The sequence below is a fragment of the Ornithodoros turicata genome, chromosome 5 (assembly GCF_037126465.1).
Source record: "Ornithodoros turicata isolate Travis chromosome 5, ASM3712646v1, whole genome shotgun sequence".
Taxonomy (NCBI): domain Eukaryota; kingdom Metazoa; phylum Arthropoda; class Arachnida; order Ixodida; family Argasidae; genus Ornithodoros; species Ornithodoros turicata.
Genome location: NC_088205.1, coordinates 21,303,676 through 21,324,116, shown reverse-complemented (window position 1 = coordinate 21,324,116; position 20,441 = coordinate 21,303,676). Strand labels below are relative to the sequence as shown.

Genomic DNA, 20,441 nt, shown 5'->3' with positions numbered 1-20,441 from the left:
AACGGAGGAAGGCTTAGGAGCAAATTACATCGATAAAAACATGAGATCAAGCACAGTTTGACAAACAAGACGTGTCGGATGACTTCTTCCTCTAGACGCACATTTCATGTGCACTTCTTTGCGATTAATTTTTACTAATTTTTTTTCTTTTCGACTTTCTGTTGCGATGCTGTGCGTACTTTTTGTTGGGTCTGCGGTTATCCTTTAGGGACTTCATATTTCTGTAATAAAGAAGTGAGGTTCACTTGGCAATTTTCAAAGTTCAATTGAAAAAAAAAATCCCACAATTGAAAACTGTCCAAAGCCTTCCTCAGTGGTGGCAAAAGTTTCCAGAAGGTAATTGCCGAAAGTCCCACAATCCTCCGGCGACTATGTCGCTGGTTAGAATTTTTTATCACTTTAGGTGAAACACCCTTTATATAAAATGCCCAACCATGTTCCAAATTTACATGGGATAACTACAGACAATCGTCTCCGTTTCAGTGTATTGCATCATAATAAAAAGGGCTTTTTCTTTATTTTTAGCTCAAGCGGCTGTGGAGCCTCACATCAAGGAAATTGCGCTCGAACTGCTCAAGATAATCCGCGAGACTGAAAACGACGACCTGATCACTGTAATGCAGAAGATTGTCTACATGTACACTGAGCAGATCACACCGATTGCAGTGGAAATGACGCAGCACCTGGTGAGGGATAGTTTTCCTTGTCTGGACGATGGAGTGCAGCATTGTCTGGACCCAGGTGGGCACCTTCCTGGAAAGCGGGAGTGGCGAAGGAGGGGATGAAAAGGCGATGGTTGCCATGGGGGTGCTGACAACACTGGACACCCTGGTCTCTGTACTGGGGGAGCAGCAGGAGATAGTGGCACGCCTGGAGCCCCCTCTCTTGGATCTAGTTGTCAACCAGGTGCTGGGTAACTCACTGATGGAGTTTTATGAGGAGGCTCTCTCTCTTCTGTGCTCTCTCTCCAGTCGAGGTCCTCTCTCGCCTGCTATGTGGAAGGCCTTCGAGGCACTCTACCAGACCTTCCAGAAAGATGGCTTTGATTTCTTTACTGGTGAGTGACAGCTTTCAGTTCATTCCTCCTCGAGAAATACCTTGCTGTTTCTTCACTTTATTTGAAATGTGGGTTGCAAACACAAAGGCAAATGATTACAAGTGTTGGAAGACGGGTGCCACAAGCACAATGGCAGCAGCTACATTACTTCAGCGTTTACGTTTGAAAATCGTTCAGCGTTTGAAAAGGAATGTATTCCATCTAAAAAGACATATCTTTCCGTTATGTAAGGCTGTAAATGTAAGGCTGATAGCTCAATGGCGTAGTGACATCGCATCATATGCAGTTGAGCGCGTTTATAGCAATATTGACGGGAACGCGAAATCTGACCGTTATATCAGAGTATCGTTAAAAACGAGCTTTTGAGAAATTGCCGATCGGGTTTGCATAAAAGAAGTAGATTGCCACAAGTAGAACGCCACTGAACATGTGCATTTATTGTGAGCACAGAAGTATTTTATCTAGCTCTAAGTTGACGCAGCTGTGTGTCGAAAGCTGTTGATAATATAACTGCCGATATGGTGTGAGGCGCTGCACCTTTTGAGATCGACATCATCGTCCATTTCTCGTCATCCAATGCCGTAGTCATCACCGTTCTCACGATCGGGACTGCGTGGTCCATCAGAATGCACCTCCGCCGCGAGTTATCTGTCGACGCGTGTTTGGGTGGCGACACGCAACTGTCTGCCAATACATATTTTCGAAGCCGCGGTACTTCACAACGCGGTTTTGCACCAGTACGAAACCCGTAGAGCGCATGCAACTTCGGGTCGAGCCATGCGTCTTTCCTCGTCAAAAAGCGTCTCGGAACCGCAGACGCCATCGTAGCAAGCACGCAGCAAAACATGAAAAAAAAGCTTGAAGACGAGAGAACGATGTGGAGAGGGAACAACGTTCTCTACTTTGCGCGAGCCGCTTCCCCCTTTCGAAGTCGCGTGCCGTGATCCCCGGCAGTCATGCGCGGATAAATGCACCGTGTTTAGCGTGCACGGAGGGCGAAGGCTCTTGAAAATGCCAGTGTAATTTGTTTTCAGTGAAGTGGTGCAATCTTGCTTTCTAATTTTCACGTGTTTTACCAACCCCCGGGAGAATTCCGATCACTATATGCGAGCAAGCGCTGTCGCGGTGATCGTTATATCGATGTTTTGTTTACATGTAGTTCCATGAGAGATCTGACGGGAGCCAGCAATTCGATCACAATATCGGAGTTATCGTTCTGTCGAAGATCGTAATAAACGGGCTGGGCTGTACCTAATATGAAAGATGGTTTTGCTGCTCGTCATCGTTTTATCTTACGACATGTAGTGTGACTTCTGTTTTTGAGCTCTTTGTTAGCGCTCTGCCATATTGACCAAACATCTTGAGGGTAGTTATAAATAAATAAAATTAACTGAGGAGAGTCGTCATGTCTTGTTGAGCTTGTCATACAAACTTTTCTGGACATCATTTGCACACTGCCTAAACGAGGCAGCGTCTTGTCCCACCCAACAAATGGACATTGGGACATCTCCCAATTACCCGGGGAAGAAAAGGGGCACAACAGAACTCTAGTGACAGGGCAGGTGCACGTTTTCTTTTTGACTGGGAAAACAAAAAAAAACATTTTTTTCATGTCTTGTTGAGCTTGTCATACAAACTTTTCTGGACATCATTTGCACACTGCCTAAACGAGGCAGCGTCTTGTCCCACCCAACAAATGGACATTGGGACATCTCCCAATTACCCGGGGAAGAAAAGGGGCACAACAGAACTCTAGTGACAGGGCAGGTGCACGTTTTCTTTTTGACTGGGAAAACAAAAAAACATTTGTTGAGCTGTTTTGATCAAAGCTGGAACTGGGGCTGGCCCAGCTGGATATAAAAATTAAATAGGTGTAATGCGACTAAAATGCTGTGTCTGGTATTTAGTACATACATGGCACGACCCAAATGAATTGAATAGAATGACGACGATGAAATGAATAAAATGAAGTAGCTCATGTTAGTTGGAACAAGTGACGGCTCCGTTAGGGTCACATTCCACCTGTGGAATGCCACATAAAGCAAAAGGTGAGACTTAGTTGTGTGATATTGTAGCTTCCATCAGGTGCGTTTTGCGTGAAATTGTCTTGTTTCGACAAAGTTGCCAACAAATGTGCGGTCTCTAGAATTTCGTTACAAAGGACTGTACTGTCCTGGTGTGCACACTAAAAACCATTAAGCGTTCCCTAAAGTAATAGTAGTTGTAAGATGACTCTCAAAAAGTGTTGGATTTTAAGATCTTGATTTTCTCAGTCTTCTTGGTCTTCTTGGTTGCAGACATGATGCCGGCATTGCACAATTTTGTGACAGTTGACACTCCGGCGTTTGTGAGCAACGAGAACCACCTTCTAGCCATGTACAACATGTGCAAGGCTGTAAGTGGTCTCTGTAAGTGGAATTGCGATAAAGCATTAATGGGTATTCTGGATGTAGCTTCTGGAAGGCTCCCCTGGAGAAGATGCAGAGTGTCATGCAGCCAAGCTACTTGAAGTGGTCATCCTGCAATGTAAAGGACAGATAGACCAGGTATGTTGACCTGAGATGTGGAATGGATCTATCCTGCAAAAATATTGTTCTTGGCATGGTGGCTGCCCCATGATATACAGGTTAATTTAGCCCTGATTGAATCATGCTGCTGGGTAAAACTATCTGGAGATGACATTAAAGAAAAAGGCATATGTGCTGCACCAAAACATGAAATGCTTTAATGATTAAAAGCATCTGAGCTATAACGCGCTCACAACTCTTGCGGAACCTGTTGTTTCCCTTAGAACCCATTTTTTGCTGAATATGAAATATCATACGTAATTATGTAGGGATTTGGATCTACATGTGACATTTTCGCGGCTTAAACCCGATCAGTCGCAACTGCAATGCTGGCTGATAATGCTGGCACTTGAATATCGGCTATCTGATTCGCGAATCGAATAATTCGAGTGATTGATATTTGATTCTAATTCGAAACCTTGAATATTCGCACAGCCCTAGCCGCAACTGAAGGAAATTTAACAACTGCAAAGCCTGGAGAGAGACTGACAGAGTGGAGTCTAACTTTTTTTGTGCACTGCAAAGATACAAAATGCTAGAAAGTGCATGGGATGAGGCGGTATGTGACCTTGGAAGAGTGTTGCACTTCTTTGTTGCTTGTTTGCTCTTGCTCGTGGAATCCCGCGGATTTGTAAATCCCTCTTTACGGAAAAGTAAATCTTTGACCGCAGAAAGCTAATGGGCATGATTCTTGCTGGTGGATGGTGTTAAAGTGGGACTCACTGATGCTCTCTGTCAAATGACTTGGGAGAGAAGGAACGTTGGGCACGGTGGCGACTGAACCTAAAACTGTCTTATTTGCTCCGGCATATTATTGGGAGTGAAATGCCTCATTTCAAGTAGCACTTATTGATAACACCGAGACAAGTAGCTGTGCTATGTATAATATGACCTTGCTCGTAGATGCGGACGTATGTTGCGAAAATAAACTTTTGTTTACCATCTTGCGGGTGTCAAATTGTTTGAAGCTATGCATAATTTGGAAATGCTTTTATGAGGAAAAGGGACATCTTTCTGTTTCTTTGTTTAATTAAATCAAGCTAGAAAATCATGTGCAAAAACAAACAAACAATCTAAAGGTTAATTCTAATGATGGCATATTTTTCAGTGCATACCGTCATTTGTGGAGCTCGTCCTCAGACGGCTCGGCAAGGAAATCACGTCGTCTGAATTGACCGCAATGTGTCTGCAGGTGGGGACCATTTTTTTTCCTGTGTGTTTATTTATAGATGCGCTCATTTATAGATGCTCTTCTCGTAGGTGGTCATAGCAGCCTTATACTACAACCCTAACTTGCTCTTTGAAACCCTAGTGAAGTTGCAGCCACAGGAAGCACCTTTAGTGGATCATTTCATCTCAATGTGGATGGACAATGTGGACTGCTTCCTCGGGTTAGTAGTCTTCTTTAGTTGCACTTTTATGTGAGAGCCCATGCATGTCTTCTTGTTTGAGGATGTTGCTCAAAGGGGATACAGTCGCCTTCCGATTTTTCGGACTCGGCGGGAATCGACAAAAGTCTGAATAATCGAGCAGTCCGAAAAAACGAATTTCGCATCAAAATAAACTTTAGTAAGCACTAGTACCCTGGAAAAATTTGTCGATGCTTTCCTAACGTGCTTCCAGCTCTTCCTGATAACATCATCTTCTATTTCTCGAAGCGGCATTTCATCACTGTACACTAATAGAGGCACTGACGTCATCAAGTCGGCTTCACCTAACGCATGCGTGCTTTAGAGGAGCTAGGAAAGCACTTTAATCACTAGCATTTTTTTGAACCAAGTGGTAATACTATCAACAGGTGCATAAATATCGCAGAATTCGATTTTGAAAATCGCGACCGCGCGCAACGGTGGCAATACCCGGAACGAGCCGTCGAGCCGCTTGCGTCATTTTGACGTCAGAAAGGTGGATCCCCTGATTGGTTTCGAAGAACGCCGTCTGCTATTTTTCACTCGGAACCCCGCTGCAACGGTGGAAGAAGTTTCTTTTGCTTTTTCTTTGGTCTATCAGATACAGTAAACGAAGAGTGGTCTACAGACACTGTTCAAGGTTAGACCGTGAGATTGTAGAGGCCTCCTCATTGAACTCCCCGAGCGAAGTCAACCAAAAATCGGTCAACCTCTCCCCGCTTCACCTTGCTTTCCCTAAAGCGACCTTCCGGAGTAGGTGGATTATGAAAATAAACTTCAGGTGCCAGTTGAATGCTGTTCTGTACGTGTCTGTGTTTTGTATGCTGTTCGTTATCGTGGTGACTGTTTCTTGTTGTGTTGTTGGTGGCAATACTTATAAACACAGTGCGGCACTAAGCGCTGCTTCACTTCATGCCTCGAAATGATCGCTGCATGACTATGACCACTAATTCCGTCCGCTATGTCATTATATCAATATACACTATATCACTAATTCGCTATGATCACTGGTGCCCGTCACTTTGACTAGCAACTTTGTTAGCCATTCAGTTAATTCCTTATTCAGCTGGAGGAGTGTTCTTGCCCATACGTTGTCAGATACAATCCAGTGAAACCTATCGCAATATGCCGTCGCCGGCACATCGTGGCATCAGGAGTTGAACATTCATTGCCTGAGTTACACACCAACATAGCCCAGCAGTGTCATAAGACCACCACAATTTACGGTCAACTTACCAACCATCGAGCTAAACGAGAATTGGCCGATGCAGACTACAAATGTGGACGACGCAGACACGCAAGTTTGAGTTAATCCGTGCTCGGCGCCATTTGTTATGTCACCATATAGTGCATCAGTTTTATCCACCATATAGTGACCGACAACGCCGGTTAAGTTTGCGTCCGACGACATATCAGCGTGCACTGAAACAACACGTGACTAGCGTAAATTTTAGCTGACTATAAAATGCACATGTTGCGCGCGGAAAACTGCCAACGGCAAACTGTGACTAACCCACCCATAATATTGCAAGCACACAACTAACCAACCAACGTGCCGCCCTGCTAAGCCTGCTAAGGCTTCTAAATGTGTCTTTCGTTCGCTAAGGCGACTTGAACACATATAGAAAATTCCTGAATTTGAGTGGTTAAATAGTGATGTTATGTTCTTAATCGCGGCATAACATCTTACGAAGCAGCATTTCCCCTTTTCCTTGTTTCCAGAATGTGAATTTCGAGAACGGGGGTTTCACGACCATGAATATCGAGGTCCTCCCTTATTCATCCCTTGACAGAGAGAAAGCAGGGTGAAAGAAAACGGAAAGAAAGAAAACAAAACCAGTCAGCACTGACCCGGATAGAAGCGCGGTCGCCGCTTTCAACTTTTATTACGTCACCAATGACGTTTTTTTCTTTCTCCTCCTCGTTTGACCCGGAGGAGCGAGTCGATTGGGAACACGCGCGGCGATGTTCAAGTGTCTTTTTTTCTATGAAAAACATCGCGCACAGAGAAAATTTTCGTGTTAATCATCAAGTTAAGTTACCTGCTTCCACAACGCGTTCGGAACGGAAAATTTTTTAGATGGCTTTCAGAGCTCCTTTAGGGGAAGCTCGCTTTACAGCGCTGTCGTGGGCGGACAGCATGTGCTGGGCCTTTTGAATCAAGCCATTGGCAAAAAACGAAGACTCAAAAGCATAACGACAGACCTCTTCTACTCAGAGGAATGGAAAATGAACAATCATAGCCTTTTTTTTCTCTCAATGTTTAAGTTGGTTGATTTCTTTTGATACGAATTTCGGATGATACTAATATTTTCCGTCACCCCAAGAGAGAAATTCGCTGGTTTGGCAAACAGAGTCCGAAATATCGAGCGACGGGGCTGCACGGCATCTGAAATTTTGGACGTTCTTATACATCAACTCTATGGGACCCGCGGCCGTTCCGCGAACGAGTCCGAATAATTGAGCATGTCCGAAAAATCGGTCGGCGACTGTATACGTTTCTCTGTGACCAATTTTTCTCACTCGTAGCACCCAATTTTTCAGCAGTGCCAAAAGCCGACCTTCCATAGTGCCTAAAAGCTGTTTTTTGTGTGTCAGCTTTGCAACACATAATGGCAGTTTCTGCCAGTGTAGTGCTCTCGACAGGGGAACAACGTCCTTGCCTTATGCTGATAAACCAAGAACTTTACAAACAATTTTGCCCCTCATTAGTACTAAGTGAGGACAATTTTTTCCCGATTAATAGGGCATAATTATGTGTGAATTGCTACCATTCATTTGTAGCATTCACATTGGTATTCATTTTATAGATGGTTCCCACTGGTCTCGAATATTCTGGAATTTGAACATGCTGCTTTCAAGGTCTGAAAGACCCGGTAATTTTCCACAGTGCTCAAAAACCAGGGATGGGCAGTATTTAAATACAGACGGGAAAAATGTATTTATTATTATATTTAAGTACCAATTTTCAGATATTTATTCTTGCGAATACTTTATAAATACTGCTAAATACAGAATATACAGACTCATATCCTAAGAGATAAACTGATGTTCTGAGGCTGGAACAACACAGAAGGGACAGATACAAACAAAGCCTCAAATTGCCTAAGAAATCAACGATGAAAGATGAAAGTTGAAAGACTTTCATCTTTCATATCCTAAAATTGCCCTGCATTTGATCTTTCGGGAAGAAGGACGAGTTTGTGGCGCAGTTATACCGTGTTTGCGTCAGCATGCACATGCGACAACCATTTTAGATGCAGTTTTCACTGTTGTCGTGGACAACAGTCGCGACTGCCCGATTACCTTGTTGTACAAAGCAGCTTCGTCAAATACAGACTCATATACAGACTCAAATACAGACTCATATCCTAAGAGATAAACTGATGTTCTGAGGCTGGAACAACACAGAAGGGACAGATACAAACAAAGCCTCAAATTGCCTAAGAAATCAACGATGAAAGATGAAAGATGAAAGACTTTCATCTTTCATATCCTAAAATTGCCCTGCATTTGATCTTTCGGGAAGAAGGACGAGTTTGTGGCGCAGTTATACCGTGTTTGCGTCAGCATGCACATGCGACAACCATTTTAGATGCAGTTTTCACTGTTGTCGTGGACAACAGTCGCGACTGCCCGATTACCTTGTTGTACAAAGCAGCTTCGTCAAATTTAGTACAAGCCTTTGTTCATCGGCACTCGTGGAGATGCTGCTCTCCATTGCGAATTTGATTGTATGGCCGAACAGAAGATGCCTAAAAGATGCAGACTTTGAGAAACTTGTAATATTAAAATTGCTACAATAATCTAAGAAATAAATGTTATTGTTGCTTGCTGATTTGTTGTTATTGTTTCTGTAATTCCAGATGCCATATTCATCACAGCATTTAGGGTAGTAGTTATGATATTTAACTACTGTATTTATATTTTGTATATAAATACTCGTATTGAAAAGTATTTATGAAGAGTATTTAACTACCCCTTTCAACAAAGTATTTCAAAATACTCAAAAATGTATTTATGCCCATCCCTATCGAAAACCCTCAATTTTGCATCTTTTTCATATTCTCAGGGAGCTTCTAGTGCAAATTCCATTCATCTGGAATCAGAACTGTAGTTTTGAAACCAATTGGAATCAGTGGCAGAAACCAAAAGTGTGAGAAATATATGTTGCCCTCCACTGTATTCTATCCTAGGATCTATCCTACATTGAGGAGTCATCAATCTGCTTAGTCCACAGTTCCTCTGTTCACTCTGTTCAGTTCTGTGCAGTCCTCATGTATTCTACAGTGTGATACCTGTATTTTTGATAAAGAAATATATTTTGGGCTTCACTCTGCGAAGAAATTATTTATATGTTAGGTGGGTGTGCCTAAGCCTAATCATGAAGAAGTGACCTCTTGTGTGTGTACCGGGCCGATTCTCAGACGATGCCGAACGTAATGGTATCTGTTGCATAGATGGGTTTCTGCATGCGACCAGCTCTTTAAGAGGTCCAGTCCTTGAAAGACACTCGAATTTTTGTTCCAAAATTCAGTGGGAACCATTCTTTGTAGAGACTGTAAACGTACTTTTATTCGTGATGTACTAAGTTTTCCAAATTTTGCTGCCACTAAAAAATTGACCATAGCATTGACTAGATACACTTTGTCAGTTAAGTCATCACAAAGCAAGAACAGCACTAAGGACGATGGAAAGTTTGAATCTTTGGATGTATCAGTGACTGCACTTGAGTAAAGGAGTAATAATTGATTTGTTTTCCATTCCATCGGGGCTAAATTATTTTTTGAGGAACCCCATCCCAGAGCAGTTGAATTAAATGTGAAAACCTGGTCATAATGAGTGATCTTTTGTTCAGCCTTCATGACAGGAAGATGTGTGTCCTGGGCTTGTGTACGCTGATCTCTACACCGGGGACAAAACCTCAGGCCCTGATGGAAGCAGCCGGCAGAATCATGCCCTCCATGCTAATGCTCTTTGAGGGACTCAAGCGTGCCTATGCCTGTAAGTGTTTTGGGTTTCATTTTATGTGCAGTTAATTAAATGGTCCTTCCTTAAAAATCCTTCTGCAGTCAAAGCTCAAGAGGAAGAGGATTCTGATGAAGAGGAAGAAGAGGATGAATATGATGGTGGTAGGTGTTTTACCGACAGACATAAACCACATAACTCTCTATGCTCAACCTCATGAGCATAAGTATTTGCTGAAGGATTTTCCCCAAAACATCATAGGCACCATGAAATTTGAAATACTAGAACAATTTCTGTAGAACTTTCCCAGCTTTTGGGTTCTGTGGCTTGCTAGCGAGTGTGCTTACATGTGTACCACTCTGTTTCGAACATGTTTTGACAGTGAATTTGAGTTTGTCAATAATTTGGACTGCCGTTATTTCTTTCTTGTGTCTCCAGAATCGGTCATATGAATTAATGCTTCAGCAGGTTTGCACAAAAAAATGGTCTATTTGCACATTGCCTCAGTTCATCTCCTGAGTTAAGTTAATTTTCTGAGAAAAGACGTACTATTATGTTGTCCCTTCATGCACCACCATCAAAAATACTGAGCCACTCAATATTACATGATTGAAATCCCCTCGCTTGATGCAGAGGTTCTGGATAGCGATGAAGATGACGTAGAAGATGAAAGTGCAGAGTACTTGGCAAGAATTGCAAGGAAGGCTAAGAAGGAATCTCCCTTTCCTGTGACTTCTGCAACAATTGAGGATGATGAAGAAGAGGAAGACGAGGAGGATGAAGATGAGGACGAAGAAACTGCTCTGGAGGCATACACTACACCACTGGATGATGAAGATTGCCCCATAGATGAGTACCAGGTGTTCAAGGAGGTCATGCAGGGTATGTGCACATATAATATGAAGTGCGATCCATTGCTAATGATTTTGTACTGTATATACAGGTCAATTTTTTTTATCCTTTACAAGTTGAGAAGAAGAAAAAAAACTATGAGAGCAGCATTGATGTCATGCTGTGGGAAAGAGCATGTAAACTGGATGACTAATTACCTAAAAGTAATTACTAACCTTTCAGTTAAATGTTTTCACAAAAATGCTAGACAGCAGAATTGGAGCCAGTCATTATTCATATCCACCCTCTTTTTTTTTTTTAATATCCTGAAACGAGCATGTACTTTGGGATATATAATTTGCTAAACTTTTGTATGCAAACGAACCAAAACCGAAAATATGCACGTGTCTATCTGGCCAACAAATCAGTGTTTATTCCAAACAGCTTGGTAGCTACAAAACACATGGCACTCCAATGCGAATGCCCTTTCCCTCTTTTTGTGCTCGAGAAGTGTGTGGTTTTGATTTCGGCTTACTTGCACAGCAAAATTTGGTGATTTATACCTCAAAGTGCATGCTCGTGTCAGGATATTTAAAAAAGGGGATGGCGGGCTCCAATTCTGATCTTGCATTTCCTGGAAAACATCTACTTACAGTCGCCGACCGATTATTCGGACATGCTCGATTATTCGGACTCGTTCGCGGAACGGCCGCGGGTCCCATAGAGATGATGTATAAGAACGTCCAAAATTTCGGACGTCGTGCAGCTCCGTCGCTCGATATTTCGAACTGTTTGCCCAACCCGCGAATTTCTCTCATGGGGTGACGGAAAACATTGGTATCATCTGAAATTCGTATCAAAAGAAATCAACCAACTAGAATATTGAAGAAAAAAAATAGGCAGTAATGATTGTTGATTTTCCATTAGAAGAGGTCTAGAGGTCTAGTGTAGAAGAGGTCTGTCGTAGCGCTTTTACGTCTTCGTTTTTGGCCAACGGCCCAGCACGTGCTGTCCGCCCGCGAGTCGCGCGACAGCGCTGTAAAGCGAACTTCACCTAAAGCACGCATGCGTTAGGTGAAGCCGACTTGCGGACTTGATGACGGCGGTGCCTCTGTCAGTGTACTTACAGTGACGAAATGTCGCTTCGGGAAATAGAAGCTGATGTTATCAGGCAGAGCTGGAAGCGCGTTAGGAAAGCATCGGCAAATTTTTCCAGCCTACTAGGGTTTAGTAAAGTTTATTTTGAAGCAAAATTCGTTTTTTCGGACTGCTCGATTATTCGGACTCTTGCGCAATCCCCGCCGAGTCCTAAATATCAAACGGCGACTGTAATAGGTTAATTAATGAATCTTAGGTAATTAGTAGTTCAGTAACATGCCGTTTCTCACAGGATGTCCGCCTTGCCACATAACTAGGGCTTGTGGTTTTCGGCATTTATTTTCAACCCAATTCGGTGGGTGGTTATCGGCATTTATATGGGGGACTATAAGTCGGATTTTTTCGGCATCTATATTCCGCCAAAAAATAAATGCCCGAATACGGGCATCTATTTATTTCGCATGAAGGAAAGACTATTTTGCGCGCGAAGTAACAACGAACCGAAAAGAAGTGAATCGATTCATGATTTCATTAACAATGCCTTTTATTGCCTGTGCCAAACCAGCAAACAAGGAGACTACCTCTTGTTGTAATAGATGCAAGCGTACATCATCATGCTCGCATCTGTCATAGCAGCTCGCTCCTTGCGATTAATAACACGCAGTTTAGAGAACACGCGCTCAACATTAGCGCTAGAAACGGGAATAGCCAGTATGCTTAAGGCGCACTGCGATAACAAAGGCCATGTGCTGGAATGGGTCGTCCAAAAATGAATAGGAGATATATCCACCTGAGGGGCAGGGCATGCAACATATTCGAAAAACTCGCGCTTTATATCATCCATACGAGATTCATCTCGTAGAACAAATAAGAATAAGTCCTCATACAGTGAAGTGCCTCGAAGTGCCTTGAAGTGCCTCAGGAACGGAAACAAGGGTCACTCAAAGTCGTGACTGGAGGGAAGTAGATAGATGAATACAAAGAACACAAAAATGAACTAGAAGGCGAGGGCAGGGGATCAGCGATCGGCTTTTGAAACCGTTTGGGAGCTCCGTACACTCATGATCTCTGTTTAACCCGACAACAACAGACCACAAAGGTTCTGAATATTAAATTCACTAAAGATAGGTGTGTCACTAAGTACGTGTGCTGCCAAAAGGCGGTCGCCGACCGCACAACAGAGCTGAGCACAACAGAGCACAACGAAACAAGGGCACAGCCCGAAGATAATGCCACGCTCGAGAAATAGTCGACATAGGGAGATTCCAAGGGGATTTCCCTTTGCGGTTCCAGGAATGGCAGCTGTCAGGATACGAGAAATTCGGATTTTTTCGGAATATTCCGAATCTGAAAAAAATCATTCGGGGGGTGTTTTCCGGCATTTTTCGGAAAATGCCGAAAACCACGAACCCTACACATAACCCATTTGTGAAAACTGCATCTAGGTAGCTCTCGCAGCTTTATCATAAAAATGGCCTTGTTTTTTTTGCTTTGCACGATTATGAAGCTTGAATATAGTAGGCATGGGTGCTGAAGAGTGTGAAAGTATTTGAATACAGGCGGATAATTGTACCACATAATTGTACGCAAATGTCTTACAAAAAGAAATTGGACTCTCTCGATTTGTTGCAGGCATCCAGAACTCCGACCCTACATGGTTCAACACACTGACATCCGTGCTGAATGCGGAGCAGCAGAAAACCTTACAGGAGATATACGTACTTGCAGACCGAAGGAAAGCCGTTGCAGGTGAGTTTAGTGTCTGCACGTTTATGGGTCCCACCTATGAAACTGGTATTCTGTGCAGAATCTCAGAAGATAAAGAGAAGTGGCGGTTACGTGTTCCAGAACCAGACTGTGCCCACGTCGTTCAACTTTGGCGAAACGTCCTTCAATTTTGGAGGTGCTCCTAAGTGCTAGTGTATAGGAGAGCCAGCCCTGTGGACTATCTGTTGGTGCACACTCAGTTGAGCAGTGATGGACACAAGTTGTGACGAGGAATGTTCTCAACATTTTGCAATCAACGAAAACCAGTGTCCGTCTAGGGTTTCTCTTTTTTTTTTTTTTTTTTTTTTCTGTGCAGTGATGGATATGTCTGCTGAAGACTCAGTATGTGGAAATTTCTTTTGTACTACAAAAGCGAGGGTTGTTCTGCACCAAGAATGCAGGTTGTTTGGAAACTGGGTCATACACCCTTTTCTGCTATAGCAGCTCCTAAATGGTTCTGTTTCTCCCATCTCCTTCAACACTAGTTTGTTTGTGCTGGTACTATTGTTAAAAGAAGAAAAACATTTTGAAGATGGCAGACAACAGACATACCTGTCTTTGCATGCAAGAGCTGAAATGCTTCCACAAGACGTGGCATCTATAGATGCATTTGTGGCAGCACCTGTACAGAATATGGCTAGGTACAAAAGTGAGGATGTTGGGCTTATTTTAAATGGAACTGTTGAAATCATTTGACAAATTTTGTTAATTTGGTTTCCAGTGCCCTACAGACCCTTCTGCTATTTGTATATTGTTCACTGAAATAAACCTTTGAATGGTGCGTTGTGCCATAACTTTATACAGAAACATGAATGGTAACCCAGAGAAGCAGTTCTACACTGCAGCCAGGGGAAGGGTGATCTCCGAGATATCTCCATAACTCCAAAGGGGTATTATGCACATCCCTGATATTTCAGGACCTTGTTCCTTGTGGCAGGGGCATAACGAGCCTCCCTGAAACGTAGTAACCATGGTGCTCTCTCTGCATGGCCGTTGGCTAATGGGAATCTGCGCTGATCATCATTGTGCATGTTGACATTGGTCGGCCAGTGTTTTTTTATAGCAAGCATGAAGACCAGTAGCTGATGTCATAGCTCCAACAGGAGATGAGTAGCATTGGCTGTAATTGAATTGCATTTTGCCTGTAATGTTCACTCAAGGCATAGTTATTTTCTGCTGTGTTTCTACCGGGTTAGCTGTAAAGTTTGCTGTTTGCAGCCCTTTCTCTTTAGCACTTTTGTGCTGCGTTAAAGTTTGTTTTACTTTGAAAAAATGGCTAGGAAGCAAGCGAGCTGGTGAAGATGATGCATAATGTAAAAAACCCCCGAGACTAGGGAACACGAAGGGACAGACACAAACACGAAGTCTCAAACACAGCTGAAAATTTTACTTCACAAAACAAATATATACAAGCGGAAGGGAAAGGAACACCAGTTGAGAACAAAATAGAAGGTCATTTCGGGGGAACGAGCAGTCTGTTCAAGGCCGGACCGAGGATTACGGAAGGTTTGCTGACACAGTTCCCACAAGAAGTTATGAAAAGTGTCTCTCTCAACAGTCTTCTGTGTGGGTCCACTTCGGATGCCTTTACAATTGTTTCATCCCATAGAGGGACTTCGTGTTTGTGTCTGTCCCTTCGTGTTCCCTAGTCTCGGGGTTTTTTACATTATGCATTGTTTTACTTGCTGGTCTAGCATACACCTTGTATAATACACTCAATTACGTATGTGGGCTCTCATCTCACTTTGTCAACGATTGAAATATGACAGTCAAAAGAGTCTGACAGCAGCACGATTTGAACCACGCACCTCTTTCAGCATTTTGACAGCTGCCATACTGAATAAGTGGTTAAATTTGCGGGCTCAATAATTCGCTAATTTGTGAGAAGCCAAGATCAGACAATTATTCGCGGAACCTTAAATTCGCGGTACTGCGGTGCGTCGACAATGGCCCTCCACCTTGAACTTCCTGGAAGAAGCTATTACTGGGCAACTCTTTCAGTTTGTTTTCCTTTTGAGCAGTTCTGACTGAAAGGGCTGCGATTAGGGGTCCTACTCGACTTGTATCTCTGCCATTGCCCGAACTGCCCTGTTTCCCGTCATTCTTGTCATCGCATCGAGCAGGTGCGATTGGCACTCGATAGTGATGAGACAACTTTTACAAATACAATTACTCTGCACATGGCAGAGTGTATACACGCTTACTGGATGGTCCAGGCTTACAAGCAACTGGAATAACGGGACTCCTACATCTCCGAGGGATTTGTACGGGAAGGCGGGACTACTGTCTCCATTTGCAGCGGCAAACAGAGCACTTTGCGAGACAATGCAGTGTAATAGCGTAAGAAACCCCGTGTGCATATGTTGCCTCCGCATCCTGGGTCAAATTTATTATATATTTCGTACACTTATTTTTCTGTCATTGGTTCGAATATTTCGCGGGACTTTAAATTCACGAAAAAAAGGGCATTCGCGAATTTTGTGAAAAATAGGTCCTCGCGAAAATTACTACTTATACAGTATTTCAATTGTTCATACGTTCTTGGCACCTCGATGCTTGTGTTGTGTTCGTCTGTTGTGCATTTCTCGGAACTGTTACTTTCCATTATTGTCAATGATGTAATCTTTCAACTCTCATTTTCACAAATTTAATTTTGGATGATCTGTGCAACACCTCGGTTGAGTAATGTTATGTTGATTAGCAGCTTCTTTATGAAAAACTGCACTTCTAATTATTTTGTAGGGGCTGTCAGTCCTCGTTTGATACCCCTGTCAGACGTACTAATTTAGTGTCACTTTCAGCGAGTACACTTGCAGTAGGGAGCCGTTCGTTTTAGAGAGCCTCGTTTTAGAGAGTATCGTTTTAGAGAAGATGGCGACAGGTTACGTTTCAGCGAAAGCCGTTTTAGAGAATAACGTTTTAGCGAAATACAACGCGATTTCTGTTTCGCTCTTACCAATCATCAACATATGTATGACTGCATCCTAATTAATTTAAGATGCTAATTTAGGGTCTTTTTTTTATACTGTGAGCTATATACAGCAAATAATGTCCTTGCTATTTTATCATCATTGATTTTCCTCCATTTGTAACAGAACGCTCTGTGATGACGCACCTTGTATTTTCACGGAGAGGATGACATTTCAAATTTATTTGACGGGAACTAGAATCGGAGAACTCTATTATGGAATGCATGATACTCAAAGCACGGAAGTTAGCATAGAGGGAAGAGAGAAACAAGGGAAACAGAGGCAACTGACCACTTCTTCCTGCGCCAACATACAATGCTGCTGACGTGTAGTAATCCCTGGTTTTCGGGGAATTCGGGATCCGTACACAGTTTCAGAGATGGCCATCTCTAGGACAAAGGTAAAGAATGCGAAAACCAGAAACCATGAGTCAACCACGGCCAGAAAGTACTCCGTCACCAGTCCGGCAAGAGTACCGTGTTCTACTTTCACACATTTTCTGGGAAGAAGACTCCTAGGCTGTTTCCGGTTTGAAATTTGCGTACCATGGGCTGTATTTATGTGTCGACGAACGGGTCGCCTTGCCAGAGATCAAGCTGAGGATCACCATCGTTGTTCGACAGAGAAGCAGGTTGCTGTTCTTCGTGCAACTTCCAATGTGAGTGCCTTATTACAGTACTTTCTTGAGCTTCGAAAACATGATGCATGCTTTTGACGCCCATATCTACTATGCCCACTGAATCGGGTACAGGAAAAATTTGTCATACGCTCCGTTTCCTTTTCCAGCATAGTCATGCTCAGCCGAACTAAGCGTGGCAAGCCAAAGCTTTGCCTTGATGGGTACGCCTACGTACTCGACAAGCAAGTGGACAGTAGATATTACTGGCGTTGCGAGAGATGCAACGTATGCAAAGGGCGAATGGTGACAACGTACACGGGTGGTTTGCACGTGGTGCAAAGTAGGAGTGACCACAGCGACGGACACCTACCAGACGCCACGTGTGCTGCGGTAAAGCGCACACTTGATGACTTGCAAGACAGGGCCACTCAAACTCGAGAAACGCCGTCTCAGGTCGTTGCTGTAAGGACCTCTTCTCAATAATTTTCATACAACCTTCCTTGACGTTCGCAGCAAAATATGATGTGTGCCTTCTACGGAAGCCGAAGCGTTGCATGCTGATTTTGACTTTATTGCTTCTTAGAGCGTGGTTGCGGATAGCCTGCGACAAGCTGAAGTTACACAAGCGCTGCCTGGCCGTCGGGCACTGCTGCAACGAGTTAGAAGAGCACGGTCGGCGTTGTACCCTCTGGAACCAGACAATGTGCAATCTGTCAACCTGACACCCCCTTGGAACAGAACCATCAGCGGAGAATTATTTCTTCTCGACAGTGTGATCTCCCGTGATGGCGGCCAAATGCTCATATTTAGCACCGCGAGAGATCTTGCAGTGTTGTCCTCATCAGAGCTTGTGTTAGGCGATGGGACATTTAAAGTCGTCCCAAAGCAGTACACGCAGCTGTACACCTTGCACGCGTGGTCATCTAGTAACACCGCTGCAAGAAAAATTGTTCCGCTAGTGTACGTGCTGACGACCAGGAAAACAGAAGACACCTACTTTACCATGTTCGAGGTAAGTTCCACTTTCTCAATTGCCATGTTGATCCTGGTTCGTCTCGCCAACGATTTTTGTGACTCCTTCAAATCCCTTCATAATGATTAATCTGGATCTTTCAGACGATAAAGGAGAGAGCGCGAACATTCGGCATCGTCGGAGGGCTCGAGCCGCTTTTCTTCATCACGGACTTTGAATTGGCTGCGATGAACGCTATTCGCCACTCGTTTCCCGGGGCAATAGTTCACGGATGCCTGTTCCATCTGTGTCAGAGTATTTACCGAAAAGTCCAACGGGAGGGGCTTCAAGCCAGGTACGCCACCGACCCCGAATTCAGCCTGCGACTTCGGGAGTTACCTGCCCTCGCGTTTTTGCCCCCTGAGGACATCAGAAGAGTGAGTGTGTCTTTGCTACTCTATATACCATGCTTTGTTGTCCTGTTTCCTGAACACTGAATAATGCTTTTCTTGCGTTCGTGAATTGACTATGCCAGAGGCATTCTACTGTACGTTAGTGGCGGCGGCAAGATCCTTAACAGCTCGAATGTAACAAAGAATATTTGCATATTTCATTTTCAGGCATATAACAGCCTCAAAGCACAAAAGCCGGCAGATGCATCTGGCGTTTTCCAGTGGTTTGAGAGCTACTATTTGGCTGGTACTGTCCGCACGCAAGGCCGATACCAGGCAAGGCTACCCCCCCTTTTCCCCCCTGAGGTGTGGACAGTAGACCCGCTTATGAACGCTGGACAACCTCGTGGTACGAACCATGTTGAGGCATGGCACCGGAGATTCAACAGCCTCGTGGGAGTGGCCCATCCTGAATTATACCGGTTCATTGAGGCTGTAAAAAGAGAACAGCGAGAAACTGAAATCCTATTGGAGTCCCTGCTGCGAGGAGCCCAACTACCGACTCAGCGGTCAGCCACGAAGAAAAGGGAAGAAGCGCTACGGCGACTGTTTGACAGACGTCAAGAAATGAGCTCTGCTGACTATTTACGAGCTGTCGCTCATCACTTAAAATAGGTGTCTCGTGTACTGTTGGCCATTACAATGCATCATGTGCAATAAAACAATGTAAGAAATGTGTGCTTGCTGGAATGATGTTGCAAGAAAACCCTCGTTTTTGCTCGAACTACAGGAACAACTTCTTCGTCAACATCACATAACGGGATGAGACGAAAACCGCAACCTGTTTTCTCTAAAACGGCATTCCCTAAACTGTGCTCCGCAGTCTCTAAAAAGGTATTCGCTAAAACGAGACTCTTTTTCGCTAAAACGTAACTCGCTAAAATGTAACCTGTTCTCTAAAACGCAATTCTCTAAAACGAGGCTCTCTAAACCGTAGGGGAACCCTTGCAGTAAGTGTCATTCTTTCGGAGTCACACGGCATCCCAAGTGGAAATTGCCGACCATCGGCCAGTGGTGGGTTTTGGGCCCACAAAAGACTACGTTTGCCACTGCACCTTGGACTAACATCTGTCTAGTGTTACTCATGATGCTGGTTGGCAAACAACATCGGGCCAAGAAGTTGTGCGCACGTATTGCGGACTGCGCTATTTAGAGCTCAGCATAATAAAGGTGGGCCTGTGTCGGCACTGCACTGCAAATCAACTCGAAAACAACGCAGCTGCTACTTGAAAAAAAATAAATAAATAAATGAAAGCCATAGTAAAGACGCTGTCTTTGGAGTTATCAGAGTTTAACGTATCCAAATCAATTTCTCCAGCATGTAAAATTATTTTGAGATGAGATGGAGATTAACTTCCGATCGCCCACCTGCATCTCCAATCCTGCACACTACCGACTGAGCTACCAAGTAGCTCAGTCGGTAGTGTGCAGGTTTGCTGAGCTCAAGATCTTGGTTTCGATCCAGGTTGAAGACTGTAAGCAATGTGTGCCTTCACTTCGACCACCTTATGTTTATGGTGACGGCAGCACGGCAAAAAATCTCAGGTGGTTGCAGTCCTGCACTCCGCCAAGTGCCGCATGTAGCTGCACAAGTGTCGGCTAACCCACCTTGCAACAGAACAGCATCGGAACCTGCATGGTACTGTACTGCAATAGGATCAGAGTACCTCATAACCATATGGACCCTGCTCCTTCCTACTAGTGGTTCATAGTTGGCCCATCGTTGCTCCATGGGCTGCTATCTAGCGTACT

General features: G+C 43.8%; 2 protein-coding genes across 2 annotated transcripts in view; both read left to right on the top strand.

The window, feature by feature from the left end:
* The window catches only part of LOC135394192 (importin-7-like), a 28,295-nt gene extending 13,817 nt beyond the window's left edge, over positions 1-14,478 (top strand). Inside the window, exons 11-21 of the mRNA XM_064624794.1 lie at positions 526-686; positions 742-1,057; positions 3,355-3,452; positions 3,511-3,603; positions 4,733-4,816; positions 4,885-5,015; positions 9,892-10,037; positions 10,106-10,165; positions 10,635-10,883; positions 13,563-13,679; positions 13,738-14,478. Of these exons, the coding sequence (XP_064480864.1) occupies positions 526-686; positions 742-1,057; positions 3,355-3,452; positions 3,511-3,603; positions 4,733-4,816; positions 4,885-5,015; positions 9,892-10,037; positions 10,106-10,165; positions 10,635-10,883; positions 13,563-13,679; positions 13,738-13,850 (1,568 nt within the window). The 3' untranslated portion in view covers positions 13,851-14,478. The remainder of the gene's footprint in view (positions 1-525; positions 687-741; positions 1,058-3,354; positions 3,453-3,510; positions 3,604-4,732; positions 4,817-4,884; positions 5,016-9,891; positions 10,038-10,105; positions 10,166-10,634; positions 10,884-13,562; positions 13,680-13,737) is intronic.
* A 3,107-nt stretch (positions 14,479-17,585) lies between these two features.
* LOC135395630 (uncharacterized) lies at positions 17,586-19,304 on the top strand. The gene is made up of 4 exons (XM_064626728.1): positions 17,586-17,747; positions 17,869-18,297; positions 18,402-18,674; positions 18,858-19,304. Exons 1-4 carry the CDS (start codon positions 17,586-17,588, stop codon positions 19,302-19,304), a joined length of 1,311 nt encoding a protein of 436 aa, XP_064482798.1.
* Positions 19,305-20,441: the final 1,137 nt, after the last annotated feature.